Below are 14,345 nucleotides of genomic sequence, written 5' to 3' on the forward strand. Positions count from 1 at the left end.
GCTGTAAAGCCCAGACCAGCCCGTCAGGGCTGAGAGGGAATGGGGGCAGCTCTTCACAACACACCCAAAAAACACTGAATGATGTGCTGCAGGGTGACCTCACTGATGACACCACACCTATCCTAGGTTTTGGTCACGTCTTCAGTCTGCCCTGACATGAACCACCGACAGCAGAATTTGGTCTCTAAAACTTGCAATTAAAAGAATGTAAAGCTGCCACCAAGGTCAGATGGACACAGCCTCAAGAGAAGGAATTTGAATTGCAAAATTTAGAAAGGCATGCAGGAATCATCACAGAGGAGGTAAGAGGTTCACACTGACTGTCCGTTAGTAATTAATAGCTTTTGCTCAGAGAAACACAATATTAACATTTATGGAGAATAAGTTATGAAACCATACGGCTTGAACGCAGAAAAAGGGAATTGACGTCACAGCCCCTGAGAAAGGCATTGGGCACAGGTTTGTTGTTTGTTTACTGGATTTCTTAATGAGGTCAAGGAATACACTTGAAATGGCAGAGTGCACTGTCATGTAAATTTCAGAAATACAAATGGACCATTACACTGGAAAAAGTTCTGCTTGAACAGCCTCACCTTTTCCATATCCACTCTCCTAATCCCCTTCAAGACAGAAAAGGATAAGATCTTTTTTTCCATCAGGAGCTGCTCACAGGCATTAGGACCTTGCCCAGCTCTTGCAGAGTGACCTCCCCAGAGCATCAGCAGCTCCCTCAGCATCCCTGGCTGCAAAACAGTGACTGATGGACATCCAGTGACAAAGAAGAGGGCCCATTCTTCACAAGGCACCCACAAACCACAGCACATGAGCACCACAGAATGACCTCACTGATGACATTGCAGCTCTCCAGGGCTATGGTTGTTTATTTCATCCTCCCTGACACACATCAAACAATCAAATCCTTCCAAATACCAATTCATGAAAGCTGCCGCCAAGGTCAGATGAACATGTCTTCAAGAGCAGGACATGAAACTGGAAAATCGCATGAAGGAAAACACTTCCCACGTCATGACTCACCAGGCTAGGCCAAGCAAGAGCTGCAGCCTCTTAAATGCCCCAAGGCCATGGGCCAAAGGCTGTCCCACCCCTCCAGCACCAGCATAAAAGCCAGCCCAGTGCCTCTCTCCCTCACACACTTCTCCTCAAGCCTTCTTCTCCTGCTCCTGACAACAACCAGGTGAGTCTCAAGCCCCTGACCCTCCCGCACTCCTGGCCCCTCTCTTCCAGCACTCCCAGCCCCAGCTTCAGCAGCCCTCAAGCCTCCCCACAGACCCACAACAGCCTCCACAGTCCCTCACCCTCCTGCATCACCACCCCTTGCAACCCCACCACCCTGCCCTGCCTCACCCTCCTCTCTTCCAGGGACCCTCCACACCACACCCATGGCCTGCAACACCCTCTGCCGCCCCTGCGGACCCACCCCGCTGGCCAACAGCTGCAACGAGCCCTGTGCCCTGCAATGCCAGGATTCCCGTGTGGTTATCCAGCCTTCTCCTGTGCTGGTCACTCTGCCAGGACCCATCATGACCTCCTTCCCCCAGAGCACTGCTGTTGGATCCACCTCCGGGGCTGCTGTTGGGAGTGAACTCAGTGCCCAGGGACAGCCCATCTCTGGTGGATTTGGTGGATTTGGTGGCCTTGGCTATGGCCGTGGATTTGGCTATGGGCTGGGCTGTGGCTATGGGCAGGGAGGCCTGGGCTGCTATGGCGGAAGGGGTGGCTACAACTGCTAAGAAACTTCAGCATTGCTCCTGACTCTAACCATCCACTCCCTGAAACACTCTCTGGGCATTGAGGACACCTCTCTGGGCCAAGGCTCTCAAATAGGCTTAGTGCTTCCAGCTCCTGCTCTCAGAGCCCCAAGCCAGGCAGCAGCCAAGGGGCCAGCCCGGGCTGCCTGCAAACATGGCCCATCTGCCTCCTGTTCTTCTCCTGCTCCCTGCTCTGCGTTGCCCCTTTGGCTCTGTCCAGGGCCCTCTAGACAAACCCCTTCTCCCAAAATAGACACCATTGGGCACCTCTGGTGGGCTGTTCCTGCACTGTGGCAAAAAAGGCCTTGATTCTCTGGCAAAACCTACTGCAAGCAAAGGACCTCAAATGATCACCCTACCTGCATCTCAGACCAGATCACTTGCATTTGCTGGTCATGACCTTTCACTGTTCTTTTCCTCAATAAAGTTCTCTTGCATTGCAGCCTGAGTTGTCTCCTTTTCCTTCAATGGCACACGCTTGTTAATTTGCCTCTTTAAATACACCCTGCAAAACATTCAGCTCCTGATATATAGGCCTGGATACACTAATGCTAGTCTATACTTGACTCTCACACAAGCCCCTCCTGGGAGGTGTATTAACTTGGGCTGGACACCAGTTGCTCCAGACCCTCATCATCTTCCAGGCCCAGCTGCAGCTCCACTTGAGCAGGTCCATGTCTTCCACATTTTCTGACACAGAGCTGAACACACAACTCCACTCTACCCAGTCCGGAGCAGAGGGGCAGAATCCTTCCCCTCACCTTCTCTCCACAATGTGGGGATGAGCCCAGGACATGAAATGTTCCTGGTCAGCTCATTCACACGTTGGATCATGTCCAGTTCTTCATCAAAACGCCTCCCAAGTCTTTCTCCTCTTTTCTCCTCTCAATCCACTCACTGTCCACTCTATGATCATGCAGACCAGATGCAGGACCTTGCACTTGGCCTTGCTCAGCTTCATGACACTGACAATATCCCACCTCCCCAACCTGTTCCAGTCCCTCTGGATGCCATCCCTTCCCTCCACACAGCCAACCAACCACACCACTCAGCCTTTTCTGCTCCCAGCTTTTGCTAATCATCCCACTCATTCCTACCACCTATACCAATGACAATTATGCAAAATATAATGGTGGAGTTTTAGTCTCTGATGATCACCACTCATCCCTGTCGTCCACACACACATGGAGCCATTGACCACGAGTCTTTGAGTGAGACCATCCTGCCCAATCCTTGTTCACCAAATATTTCAACCCACAGCTCCACATCTCTCTAGGTTAGAGACAAGGATGTTGTCTGGCAACGCAATAAAGGACTTGCACAAGTCTGGCTACAGACTATTGGTCCCTCTTCACTCTTCCACCCATGCTGGGACCAATCCCAACTCATCAAAGCTGCCACCAAGGTCAGATGGGCATGACCCCAAAAGCACGACATGGAATTGTAGAGCTGTGGGAGGGAAAAGATTCCCAACCTCATGACTCACCAGACTGGGTCAGGCAAGAGCAGCTAACCTGAAAAATGCCCCAATGTCATGGCCAATGGCTGTCCCAAACCTTCAGTCCTGGATTATCCTCGAGGCCGTGCTCTGGATATTCCCCACCAGAGTCTTGTCTTGCCGATTCCCAGGAACCCAGAGATGAACAAAGCTCCCCAACGTTACCAGAGCAGAGCAGAGGGGCAGTGTTGTAACGTGTGTCCTTCCTGTCCCTGACCCCGCCCCCCTGACCCCTTCTGACTGGATGTGAGTCAGGACCTCCCCCCATCCCTAGAGATAAAATCCCCAGCCACATCCGGAACGGGTCTCTTTGGTTCTGGACTCATATGGAACCTGTACCCTCCCTCGCCTTCCCTTCCCCCTCCCCAGTCTCCCCACTCCTCCCCTGTTTTCCTCAATAAAAACACCATGGAGACCAGGAACCAAACAGCTGCCTTTCTAAACCTGCAACGCTTCTACAAGAACCGCGTCTGACCAGCCCCACAGCTCGTGGCCATGGAATGACCATCCTGCGTGTTCCGGTTCTAGGGCAGCCCTCCCCCGCAGCAGGGGGGGGCTGTCTTCAGGTTCTGCACTGCTGCAGGGCAGAATATCTGCACCTGGATTGAAGCAATCCCAAACACATAGCATACAGGCCGGGTGATGAGGGCATGGACAGCAGCCCCAAGGAGGAGGACCTGGGGTTTTGGTGGATGAAGAACTGGACATGCCCAGGCCACAAGAATGTGCTGACCAGAAGCCCCACGGGGTCCTGGCCTCATCCCAGTGTGTGTGGGCAGCAGGTGAGGGGGATTGGGCTCCTCTGCTCCACTCTGGTGACACTGATGTTGTGTGTTCAGATCTTGGACCTGAAAACAAGGAAAAAATGCAGCTGCTGTCTCCAGGAAGACATCTCCATGTTCTCCAGATATGGAGATGGGCCTGGAAGATGATGAAAGTGTGGAGCAACTGGTGTCCAGCAAAACTGAACACACCAACCATGAGGGGCTTGTGTGAAAGGCAGGGATACACAAACATTAGTGTATTAAAAGCTGTGTTTCAACAGCTGAAGGGTTTGTGTGATGGGAGACCAAACTGTGCCAGTGGGTTGTGGAACTGCAGAAATAATATCTTAGCCAGGTCTAAGTACACTTATTCACCCACACTAGAGGCATCTAAAACCCTGGATTAGTTTTAACATCATTGGAAGAGTCTTGCACAAAACAGAAGAACTCGTCTCAGGCTGTGATGCAAGAAAACTTTATTGAGGTGGAAGAGTGAAAAGTCACGAGCAGCACATAGAAGGGAGCTGGTCTGAGGTGCAGGTAGGGTGACCATCAGATGAGGTTATATGTTTGCAGTAGGTTTTGAGAGAACATCAAGCCCATCCTGCCCTGCAGTGTGAGAAACCCAATGCGGGCGCCCAATGGCCTCTGGCTTGGGAAAAGCGATTCATCCAGAGGGGACAGGAGAGATGAAGCCATGATGCAAAGCACAGAGCAGAAGAGCAGGAGGCAGATGCGCCATGTTTGCAGGCAGCCCAGGCAGGCCCCTTGGCTGCTGTCTTGCTTGGGGAACTGAGAGCAGGACATGGAAGCAATGAGCTTGTTTGAGAGCCTTGGCCCAGAGAGGCATCGTCAATGCCTGCGGTGTGTTCTCGGACGTGGGTGGTGCTGTCAGGAGTGGTGCTGAGGATCCTTAGCAGTTGTAGCCACCCCTTCCGCCATAGCAGCCCAGGCCTCCCAGCCCATAGCCAAATCCACGGCCATAGCCAAGGCCATAGCCACCAAATCCACCAAATCCACCAGAGATGGGCTGTCCCTGCACACTGAGTTCAGTGCCCACAGCAGCCCCGGAGGTGGATCCGACAGCAGTGCTCTGGGGGAAGGAGGTCATGATGGGTCCTGGCAGAGTGACCAGCACAGGAGAAGGCTGGATAACCACACGGGAATCCTGGCATTGCAGGGCACAGGGCTCGTTGCAGCTGTTGGCCAGCGGGGTGGGTCCACAGGGGCGGCAGAGGGTGTTGCAGGCCATGGGTGTGGTGTGGAGGGTCCCTGGAAGAGAGAGGGGAATGAGACAGGGCAGGGCACGTGGGGGTGTGAGGGGTAGTGATGCAGAAGGGTGGGGGAGTGTGGAAGCTGTTGTGGGTCTGTGGGGAGGCATGAGGGCTGCTGAGGCTGGGGCTGGGCATGCTGGAAGAGAGGGGCCATGGGCGCAGGAGCAGGAGGTTCAGGGGCTTGAGACTCACCTGGTTGTTGTAAGGAGCAGGAGGAGAAGGTGTGAAGAGAAGTGTGTGAGGGAGACAGGCACTGGGCTGGCTTTTATGCTGGTGCTGGAGGGGCGGGACAGCCCCTTCTCCCATGGCCTTGGGGCATTTTGGAGGCTGCAGCTCTTGCCTGGCCCAGCCTGGTGAGTCATGTGCTGTAAAGTGTTTTCCTTTCCACAACTCTGCAATTCCTGGTCCGGCTTTTGAGACCGTGTTCACATGTGCATCTGACCTTGGCGGCAGCTTTCATGAGTTGGTATTTGGGTAGATTTGATTGTTGGATGTGTTTTGGGGAGGGCTGAAAAAACAACCAGAGCCCAGGAGAGGTGCGATGCCTTCAGTTTTGTCATTTTGAGGCACTCATTTGCTGTGGGTTTTGGGTGCCTTGTGAAGACTGGGCTCTTCTTCTTTGTCACTGGATGTCCATCAGTCATTGTGTTGCACCCAGGGATGCTGAGGGAGCTGCTGATGTCCTGGGCAGCTCACTCTGCAAGAGCTTGCAAATGTCCCTGTGCCTGGGAGCACTTCCTGGTGGGTGAATGAGAGCTCATGGCCTTGTGTCTTGAACGGGATCACAAAAGACAATCAGGAAAAGTAGAGGCTGTTCAGGCTGAATGTCTTCCAGCATTATTGTCCATTTGGATTTCACAAATTTACACGGCAACATAATCTTTAATTTCATGTGTATTACTTGACCTCATTAAGAAATCTGAGAAATAAACAATATTTGGGGCCAATCCCTTTGTTCACTGGCCGGTCTGTGACGTCAATTCTCTTATTCCGCATTCAAACCATAGGGTTTCATCATTTATATCCGTAAAGCTTTAGTATTATGTTCCTCTTAGCAAATAGCCAGTAATTTTTAATGGAGGATCAACAATCTCCTCTTTCCTTCTCTGCCTTGATTCACACATTTGTTTATGGAATTCTGATATTTAAAGTCCTTCTTTCAAGTCTGCATCCTTTTCACATCGGCAGGAGCCTTTAAGTGGCCATGTTAGAGATCAGATTCTGGAGATGTAGGTGCAGGATGAAGACTTGATCAAATCTTTGGAGGGCTTTAAGTGCCATCAGTGAGGTGACCCTGGGGCACTGGACTGTGTGGTGTGTTGGTGTGTGAAGAGTTGTCCTCAGTCTCTCACAGCCCTGGGAGGCTGCTCTGGGCTTTGCAGCTGTTCCAAGTAGGAGGTGTTTCCCATTCCATCCCATTCCCCCTCTCCATGCAATTTTCCCAGCTGGTAAAGCCTGACAGGAGACATCACCTTTCCCATTGGTCATGCCCTGTGAGTGTCTTGGTGTCCCACTTGTCTGTAAGGATTCAATAGTCAGGGTCTTCTGGAATTTTACATGGGCTGGGTACTGAGGAGTGTGATCACTGCTCTGGGCAGTGTCTCATGATCAGAAAGAGCATTTGGAATTTGCCCAGAGTTTTTGGAGGTGAGCATTTCACCATCCTCAACAACCCAGGCAAGTTCAGGCTGTGTCAGTGCTCAGCATGGTGGCCTGAGAAGGGTCTCAAGGGCTTGTGGCCTGGACTGTCCCTGAAATGGGGAGAAGCTGAGAGAGCTGGCACATCTTTCAGGCAGAAGGCAAGATTACAAATGGCACATTCTTAATATGCCATGGCATGACCTCAGATCTCCTCAGCTTTGGTTGAATCTTCTACATGTCCTGACACACACCATTAGCAACCACACACTGGTCTCTAATTCTCTGAAATAAAAGCTGCCGCCAAGGTCAGATGGACACTGCCTCAAGGGAAGGACATGACACTGCAGAGTAGCAGGAAGGAAAACACTCCACACTCTACATTTCTGCACTCACCAGGCTGGGCTGGCCAAAACATGCTGCCTGTCTCCAAAATGCCCCAAGGCCATGGAACAAGGCTGCCCCTCCCCTACACAACCAGCATAAAAGGTAGCCCAGCATGTCTCTCCCTCACACACTTCTCCTCACACCATCTCCTCCTGCTGACTACCAGGTGAGCCTCAAGCCCTTCACCCTCCTGCTCCTGCACCCCTGGCCCCTTTCTTCCAGCACTCCCAGCCCTAGCCTCAGCAGCCCTCATGCCTCCCTTCAGACCCACAAAACCCTCCACACTCCCTCACCCTCCTGCATCACTGCCCCCCTGCCTCACAGGCCCAACACCCTGCCCTGCCTCACTCCTCTCTCTTCCAGGGACCCTCCACACCACACCCATGGCCTGCAACACCCTCTGCCGCCCCTGTGGACCCACCCCGCTGGCCAACAGCTGCAACGAGCCCTGTGCCCTGCAATGCCAGGATTCCCGTGTGGTTATCCAGCCTTCTCCTGTGCTGGTCACCCTGCCAGGACCCATCATGACCTCCTTCCCCCAGAGCACTGCTGTTGGATCCACCTCTGGGGCTGCCGTGGGCACTGAACTCAGTGTGCAGGGACAGCCCATCTCTGGTGGATTTGGTGGATTTGGTGGCTATGGCTTTGGCTATGGCCTTGGCTATGGCCGTGGATTTGGCTATGGGCTGGGAGGCCTGGGCTGCTATGGCGGAAGGGGTGGCTACAACTGCTAAGGGCCCTCAGCACCACTCCTGACAGCACCACCACAAGGCTCTGGCAAAGGCTCTTGCAAAAAGAGATCTTCAGCTGATGGTTGCAACACTTCTACCTCAAACCAGATCCCTTCTTCTTCTTCTTTCTCCTCTCTCTTCATTCTTTTGCATCAATAAAATTCTCCTGCTCCAAAGACTGAGATGTCTCCTCTTTTCTAGTTAAATCCACTGGGCTCACTTCCTCACCCAGCACAGTGCCAGGGCTCAACACAGCATTGGAGTGAGTGGGAAAGAGGCAAATACTTTTCTCTGGGAAATATTAACCTCACCAGTAAGAATCAAGAGTGGCACAGGATGTAGGGAAGGGGCAGTGGGGGATGACACACACCTTCCAAAACATGACACAAGCCCATAAACAGCTACACCAATGGCGTCGACCCAAAAATTCTCCCTGTTCATGGTTCTCGCAAAGTCCCACTCTGCCAGCATATACTTGAGAAAATCTCTTCGCTGCAGGATTCTCAAGCCCTCTGAACATACAGTCATAAAATTCCACTTGGGCAGGAACTGTGGAGTGAAAGTGTTTCATTCCCTTCTGATCAAGCAGAGTCAGCAAGAGCAGAATTTCCAGCACCATAGACAGTTCAGTGTTGGATCTCCCAGCACAATCTCGACCAACTCTTCCACTCTGGGACCGCTTTCATGGTAAAAAGTTCTTTCTTGCTTTGCCCATGCAATTCTATCTGTTTTCCCGTGTGCCCTTGCCTACTTGTCTTGCATGTCCACACTGCTGAGAACAGCTGAGCTCCCTCTAATTCAGTCCCTTCCATCAGGGATTTACACACACTGATGACACCTCCCTCTACAGCCTTGTCTCCTGGAACTCCTGGCTGTCTCAACATCTCCTCAAGGAAAGTTCCTCCAGCCCCTTTACAATCTTTGTGACCCTTAAATGGTCTTCATTCACTAAATCAACTTCATTTTCCCATTGGGAAGCCCAGATCTGCACATGACAACTCACATGGGACCTCACCAGTGCTGAGCAGATAACAAGAGTCACCTCTCCCTGCTTGGTCAGAACAGTTTTCCCAATCCTACCCTGCAAACTTGGGGTCACATTTCTACAAGGGTACAGAGACACCTCCTGCCCCATTTCTTCTCAACCAAAACCACAAAGGCTTTTTCTCAGAAGAAAACAGTTTTTCAAGTTGATACCCAGACATTTTATCCAATATGACTGACTGACATTTCATCCCATCCCTTGGCTGACTCCCCACAAGAAACAGCACTTGGCAGCTGCCATTGCTGAACTCCAGCACTTGTCCGGCACCACTCAGGGTTATCAGTGTTGGCCAAGTGGTTCCAGCTCCTGGGCTACAGCACTTGGGACTTGCTATCATCTGGACTTTAGGATGCTGACCACAGCCCTCTGGGTCCAGCTCTTCAGACACTTCTCAGGCCACCATGCTGGGAACTGACACAACCCAGACTTACCTGGGTTTCTTGGGATCATGCAATGCTCTCCTCCAACAACCCAGAGCAACCTTAAAATCCTCTTTCTCAAAACCAGACATTGCCCACAGAAGTGGCTTCACACCTCAGTCCAGTGAAAAACCCTAAAGGCCCTGGCTATCAAAACTTTCAAGAGAAGAGGGGCAGCAAGGAAACCAAAGAGCACAACCAATGGAAAAGTCAAGGTTTAATGTCAGGCTTTGTCAGATGCAAGAAAAGTGAGGAAGGAGGGAATGCAACAGAAGTGCAAACACCTCCAGCACAGCTGCAAAGCCCAGACCACCCTGTCAGGGCTGAGAGGGAATGGGAGCAACTCCTCAAAACACACCCAAAAAGCACTCAACCCAGTGCTGCAGGGTGACCTCACCAATGACACCTCACATATCCTCAGTTTTGGTCACGTCTTCAGCCTGCCCTGACATGAACCATCAACAGCAGAATTTGGTCTGTAATACATATAATTAAGGGAATGTAAAGCTGCTACCAAGGTCATGTGGAAGCAGCCTCAAGAGAAGGAATTTGAATCGCAAAATTCAGAAAGGCATGAAGGAATCATCACAGAGGAGGGAAGAGGTTCACACTGACTGTCCGTTAGTAATTATTAGCTTTTGCTCAGAGAAACACAATATTAACATTTATGGAGAATAAGTTAAGAAACCTTAAAGCTTGAATGCGGAATAAGGGAATTGACGTCACAGCCACTGAGACTTTGGGCATGGGTTTGTTGTTTGTTTACCGGATTTCTTAATGAGGTCAATGAATACACTTGAAATGGCAGAGTGCACTGTCATGTAAATTCTCAGAAATACAAATGGACCATTACAGTGGAACAAGTTCGGCCTGAACAGCCTCATCTTTTCCATATCCACTCTCTTACTCCCCTCAAGACAGAAGAGGATGAGCTCCTTTTTTCCATCAGGAGCTGCTCACAGGCATTAGGACCTTGCCAAGCTCTTGCAGAATGACAGCCCCAGAACATCAGCAGCTCCCTCAGCATCCCTGGCTGCAAAACAGTGACTGATGGACATCCAGTGACACAGAAGAGGGGCCAGTTCTTCACAAGGCACCCACAAACCCCAGCACATGAGCACCAAAGAATGAACTCACTGATGACATTGCAGCTCTCCAGGGCTCTGGTTGTTTATTTCGTCCTCCCTGACACACATCAAACAATCAAATCCTCCCAAATACCAATTCATGAAAGCTGCTGCCAAGGTCAGATGGACATGTCTTCAAGAGCAGGACACGAAATTGCAAAATTGTAAGAAGGAAAACACTCCCCACATCATGACTCACCAGGCTGGGCCAGGCAAGAGCTGCAGCCTCCGAAATGCCCCAAGGCCATGGGAGAAGGGGCTGTCCCGCCCCTCCAGCACCAGCATAAAAGCCAGTCCAGTGCCTCTTTCCCTCACACACTTCTCCTCACGCCTTCTCCTGCTCCTGACAAGAACCAGGTGAGTCTAAAGCCCCTGACCCTCCCGCACTCCTGGCCCCTCTCTTCCAGCACTCCCAGCCCAGCCGCAGGAGACTTCACGCCTCCCCACAGACCCACAACAGCCTCCACATTCCCTCGCCTTCCTGCATCACTACCCCTCACACCCCCACACCCCTGCCCTGCCTCACCCTCCTCTCTTCCAGGGACCCTCCACACCACACCCATGGCCTGCAACACCCTCTGCCGCCCCTGCGGACCCACCCCGCTGGCCAACAGCTGCAACGAGCCCTGTGCCCTGCAATGCCAGGATTCCCGTGTGGTTATCCAGCCTTCTCCTGTGCTGGTCACCCTGCCAGGACCCATCATGACCTCCTTCCCCCAGAGCACTGCTGTTGGATCCACCTCCGGGGCTGCTGTTGGGAGTGAGCTCAGTGCCCAGGGACAGCCCATCTCTGGTGGATTTGGTGGCTTTGGTGGCTTTGGCTATGGCCGTGGATTTGGCTATGGGCTGGGCTGTGGCTATGGGCTGGGAGGCCTGGGCTGCTATGGTGGAAGGGGTGGCTACAACTGCTAAGGAACTTCAGCACTACTCCTGACTCTAACCATCCACTCCCTGAAACACACTCCGGGCATTGAGGACACCTCTCTGGGCCAAGGCTCTCAAACAGGCTTAGTGCTTCCATCTCCTGCTCTCAGGGCCCCAAGCCAGGCAGCAGCCAAGGGGCCAGCCCGGGCTGCCTGCAAACATGGCCCATCTGCCTCCTGCTCCTCTCCTGCTCCCTGCTCTGCATCACTCCTTTGGCTCTGTCCAGGGCCCTTCTAGACAAACCCCTTCTCCCAAGATAGACACCATTGGGCACCTCTGGTGGGCTGTTCCTGCACTGTGGCAAAAAGGCATTGATTCTCTGGCAAAACCTACTACAAGCAAAGGCCCTCAAATGATGATCACCCTACCTGCATCTCAGACCGGATCACTTGCATTTGCTGGTCATGACCTTTCACTGTTCTTTTCCTCAATAAAATTCTCTTGCATTGCAGCCTGAGTTGTCTCCTTTTCCTTCAATGGCACACACTTGTTAATTTGCCTCTTTAAATACACCCTGCAAAACATTCAGCTCCTGATATATAGGCCTGGATACACTAATGCTAGTCTATACTTGACTCTCACACAAGCCCCTCCTGGGAGGTGTATTAACTTGGGCTGGACACCAGTTGCTCCAGACCCTCATCATCTCCCACGCCCAGCTGCAGCTCCACTTGAGCAGGTCCATGTCTTCCTTATTTTCTGACACAGAGCTGAACACACAACTCCACTCTATGCAGTCCGGAGCAGAGCAGCAGAATCCTTCCACTCACCTTCTCTCCACAATGTGGGGATGAGCCCAGGAGATGACAAGTTCCTGGTCAGTGCATTCACATGCTGAGTCATGTCCAGTTCTTCATCCAACAGTAGACCAAGTCTTTCTCCTCTTTGATCTTCTCAATCCACTCATTGTCTACTCTATGGTCATGCAGACCAGATGCAGGACCTTGCACTTGGCCTTGCACATGACATTGTAATATCCCACCTCCCCAACCTGTTCCAGCCCCTCTGGATGCCATCCCTTCCCTCCACACAGCCAACCAACCACACCACTCAGCCTTTTCTGCTCACTGCTTTTGCTAATCATCCCACTCAATCCCAACAACCATACTAATGACAACTGCAAAATATAATTGTGCTGATTTTAGTCTCTGATGATCACCACTCATCCCTGTCCTCCACACACATATGGAGCCACTGACCACAAGTCTTTGAGTGAGACCATCCTGCCCAATCCTTGTTCACCAAATATTTCAACCCACAGCTCCACATCTCTCTAGGTTAGAGACAAGGATGTTGTCTGGCAACGCAACAAAGGACTTGCACTAGTCTGGCTACAGGCTATTGGTCCCACTTCCCTCTTCCACCCATGCTGGAACCAATCCCAACTCATCAAAGCTGCCACCAAGGTCAGATGGGCATGACCCCAAAAGCACGACTCGGAATTGCAGAGCTGTGGGAGGGAAAAGATTCCCAAACTCATGACTCACCAGGCTGGGCCAGGCAAGAGCAACTAACCTGAAAAGTGCCCCAATGTCATGGCCAATGGCTGTCCCAAACCCTCAGTCCTGGATTATCCTCGACGCCGTGCTCTGGATATTCCCCACCAGAGTCTTGTCTTGCTGATTCCCAGGAACCCAGAGATGAACAAAGCTCCCCATTATCACCAGAGCAGAGCAGAGCAGAGCAGAGCAGAGCAGAGCAAAGGGACATAATCTTCTGCACCTGCATTGAAGCAACCCCAAACATGATGGATACAGGATGGGTGATGAGGGCATTGAGAGCAGCCCCAAAGAGGAGGACTTGGGACATTGGTGTATGAAGAACTGGACATGCCCAGGCCATGAGAGGATGCTGACCAGAAGCCCCACTGTGTCCTGGCCTCATTCCCACTGTGTGGCCAGCAGGTGAGGAGGGGATTTTGCTCCTCTGCTCCACTCTGGTGAGAATGAAGTTGTGTGTTCAAATCTGGGACCTGAAAACAAGGGAAAATGCAGCTGCTGTCTCCAGGAAGACATCTTCATCTTCTCCAGTGATGAAGATGGGCCTGGAAGATGTTGAAGGTCTGGAGCAACTGGTGTCCAGCAAAACTGAACACACCAACCATGAGGGGCTTGTGTGAAAGGCAGGGATACACCCGCATTAGTGTATTAAAAGCTGTGTTTCAACAACTGAAGGGCTTGAGTGATGCACTGGAAAACCAAAATGTGCCAGTGGGTAGTGGAACGCCAGAAATAATTTCTTAGTGAGGTCTTAATACACTTATTCACCCACACTAGAGGCATCGAAAACCCTAGATTAGTGATTACCATCATTGGAAGAGTCTTGCACAAAACAGAAGAACTCGTCTCAGGCTGTGATGCAAGAAAACTTTATTGAGGTAGAAGAGTGAAAAGTCACGAGCAGCACATAGAAGGGAGCTGGTCTGAGGTGCAGGTAGGGTGACCATCAGATGAGGTTATATGTTTGCAGTAGGTTTTGAGAGAACATCAAGCCCATCCTGCCCTGCAAGGTGAGCAACCCAATGCGGGCGCCCAATGGTCTGTGGCTTGGGAAAAGCGATTCATCCAGAGGGGACAGGAGAGAAGAAGCCATGATGCAGAGCACAGAGCAGAAGAGCAGGAGGCAGATGCGCCATGTTTGCAGGCAGCCCCGTCTGGCCCCTTGGCTGCTGTCTTGCTTGGGGAACTGAGAGCAGGAGATGGAAGCAATGAGCTTGTTTGAGAGCCTTGGCCCAGAGAGGCATCGTCAATGCCTGCAGTGTGTTCTCGG

At 51.8% G+C, this 14,345-nt stretch overlaps 4 protein-coding genes across 4 annotated transcripts; 3 read left to right on the plus strand and 1 right to left on the minus strand.

Moving 5' to 3' along the window:
- The first annotated feature begins 1,400 nt into the window (after positions 1 to 1,400).
- LOC146442579 (feather beta keratin-like) lies at positions 1,401 to 2,057 on the plus strand. The gene has a single exon (XM_085053734.1). The coding sequence runs from the start codon at positions 1,401 to 1,403 to the stop codon at positions 1,749 to 1,751; it is 351 nt and encodes a 116-aa protein (XP_084909860.1). The 3' UTR covers positions 1,752 to 2,057.
- Positions 2,058 to 4,520: 2,463 nt separating this feature from the next.
- Positions 4,521 to 5,283, minus strand: LOC146442580 (feather keratin 1-like). Its single transcript, XM_085053738.1, has one exon. It carries the CDS (start codon positions 5,281 to 5,283, stop codon positions 4,945 to 4,947), a length of 339 nt encoding a protein of 112 aa, XP_084909864.1. The 3' UTR covers positions 4,521 to 4,944.
- Positions 5,284 to 7,713: 2,430 nt separating this feature from the next.
- On the plus strand, positions 7,714 to 8,064 carry LOC146442581 (feather keratin B-4-like). Its single transcript, XM_085053736.1, has one exon. It carries the CDS (start codon positions 7,714 to 7,716, stop codon positions 8,062 to 8,064), a length of 351 nt encoding a protein of 116 aa, XP_084909862.1.
- A 3,149-nt stretch (positions 8,065 to 11,213) lies between these two features.
- LOC146442582 (feather beta keratin-like) lies at positions 11,214 to 11,767 on the plus strand. Its single transcript, XM_085053730.1, has one exon. The coding sequence runs from the start codon at positions 11,214 to 11,216 to the stop codon at positions 11,562 to 11,564; it is 351 nt and encodes a 116-aa protein (XP_084909856.1). The 3' UTR covers positions 11,565 to 11,767.
- Positions 11,768 to 14,345: the final 2,578 nt, after the last annotated feature.

The sequence above is a fragment of the Lichenostomus cassidix genome, chromosome 2 (genome assembly GCF_008360975.1).
Source record: "Lichenostomus cassidix isolate B80296 chromosome 2, HeHo_3.0, whole genome shotgun sequence".
Lineage (NCBI taxonomy): Eukaryota > Metazoa > Chordata > Aves > Passeriformes > Meliphagidae > Lichenostomus > Lichenostomus cassidix.

Coding starts and splice junctions, on each gene's coding strand:
- LOC146442580 (XM_085053738.1), bottom strand. CDS start 5,283: ATGGCCTGCAACACCCTCTGCCGCCCCTGTGGACCCACCCCGCTGGCC.
- LOC146442579 (XM_085053734.1), top strand. CDS start 1,401: ATGGCCTGCAACACCCTCTGCCGCCCCTGCGGACCCACCCCGCTGGCC.
- LOC146442581 (XM_085053736.1), top strand. CDS start 7,714: ATGGCCTGCAACACCCTCTGCCGCCCCTGTGGACCCACCCCGCTGGCC.
- LOC146442582 (XM_085053730.1), top strand. CDS start 11,214: ATGGCCTGCAACACCCTCTGCCGCCCCTGCGGACCCACCCCGCTGGCC.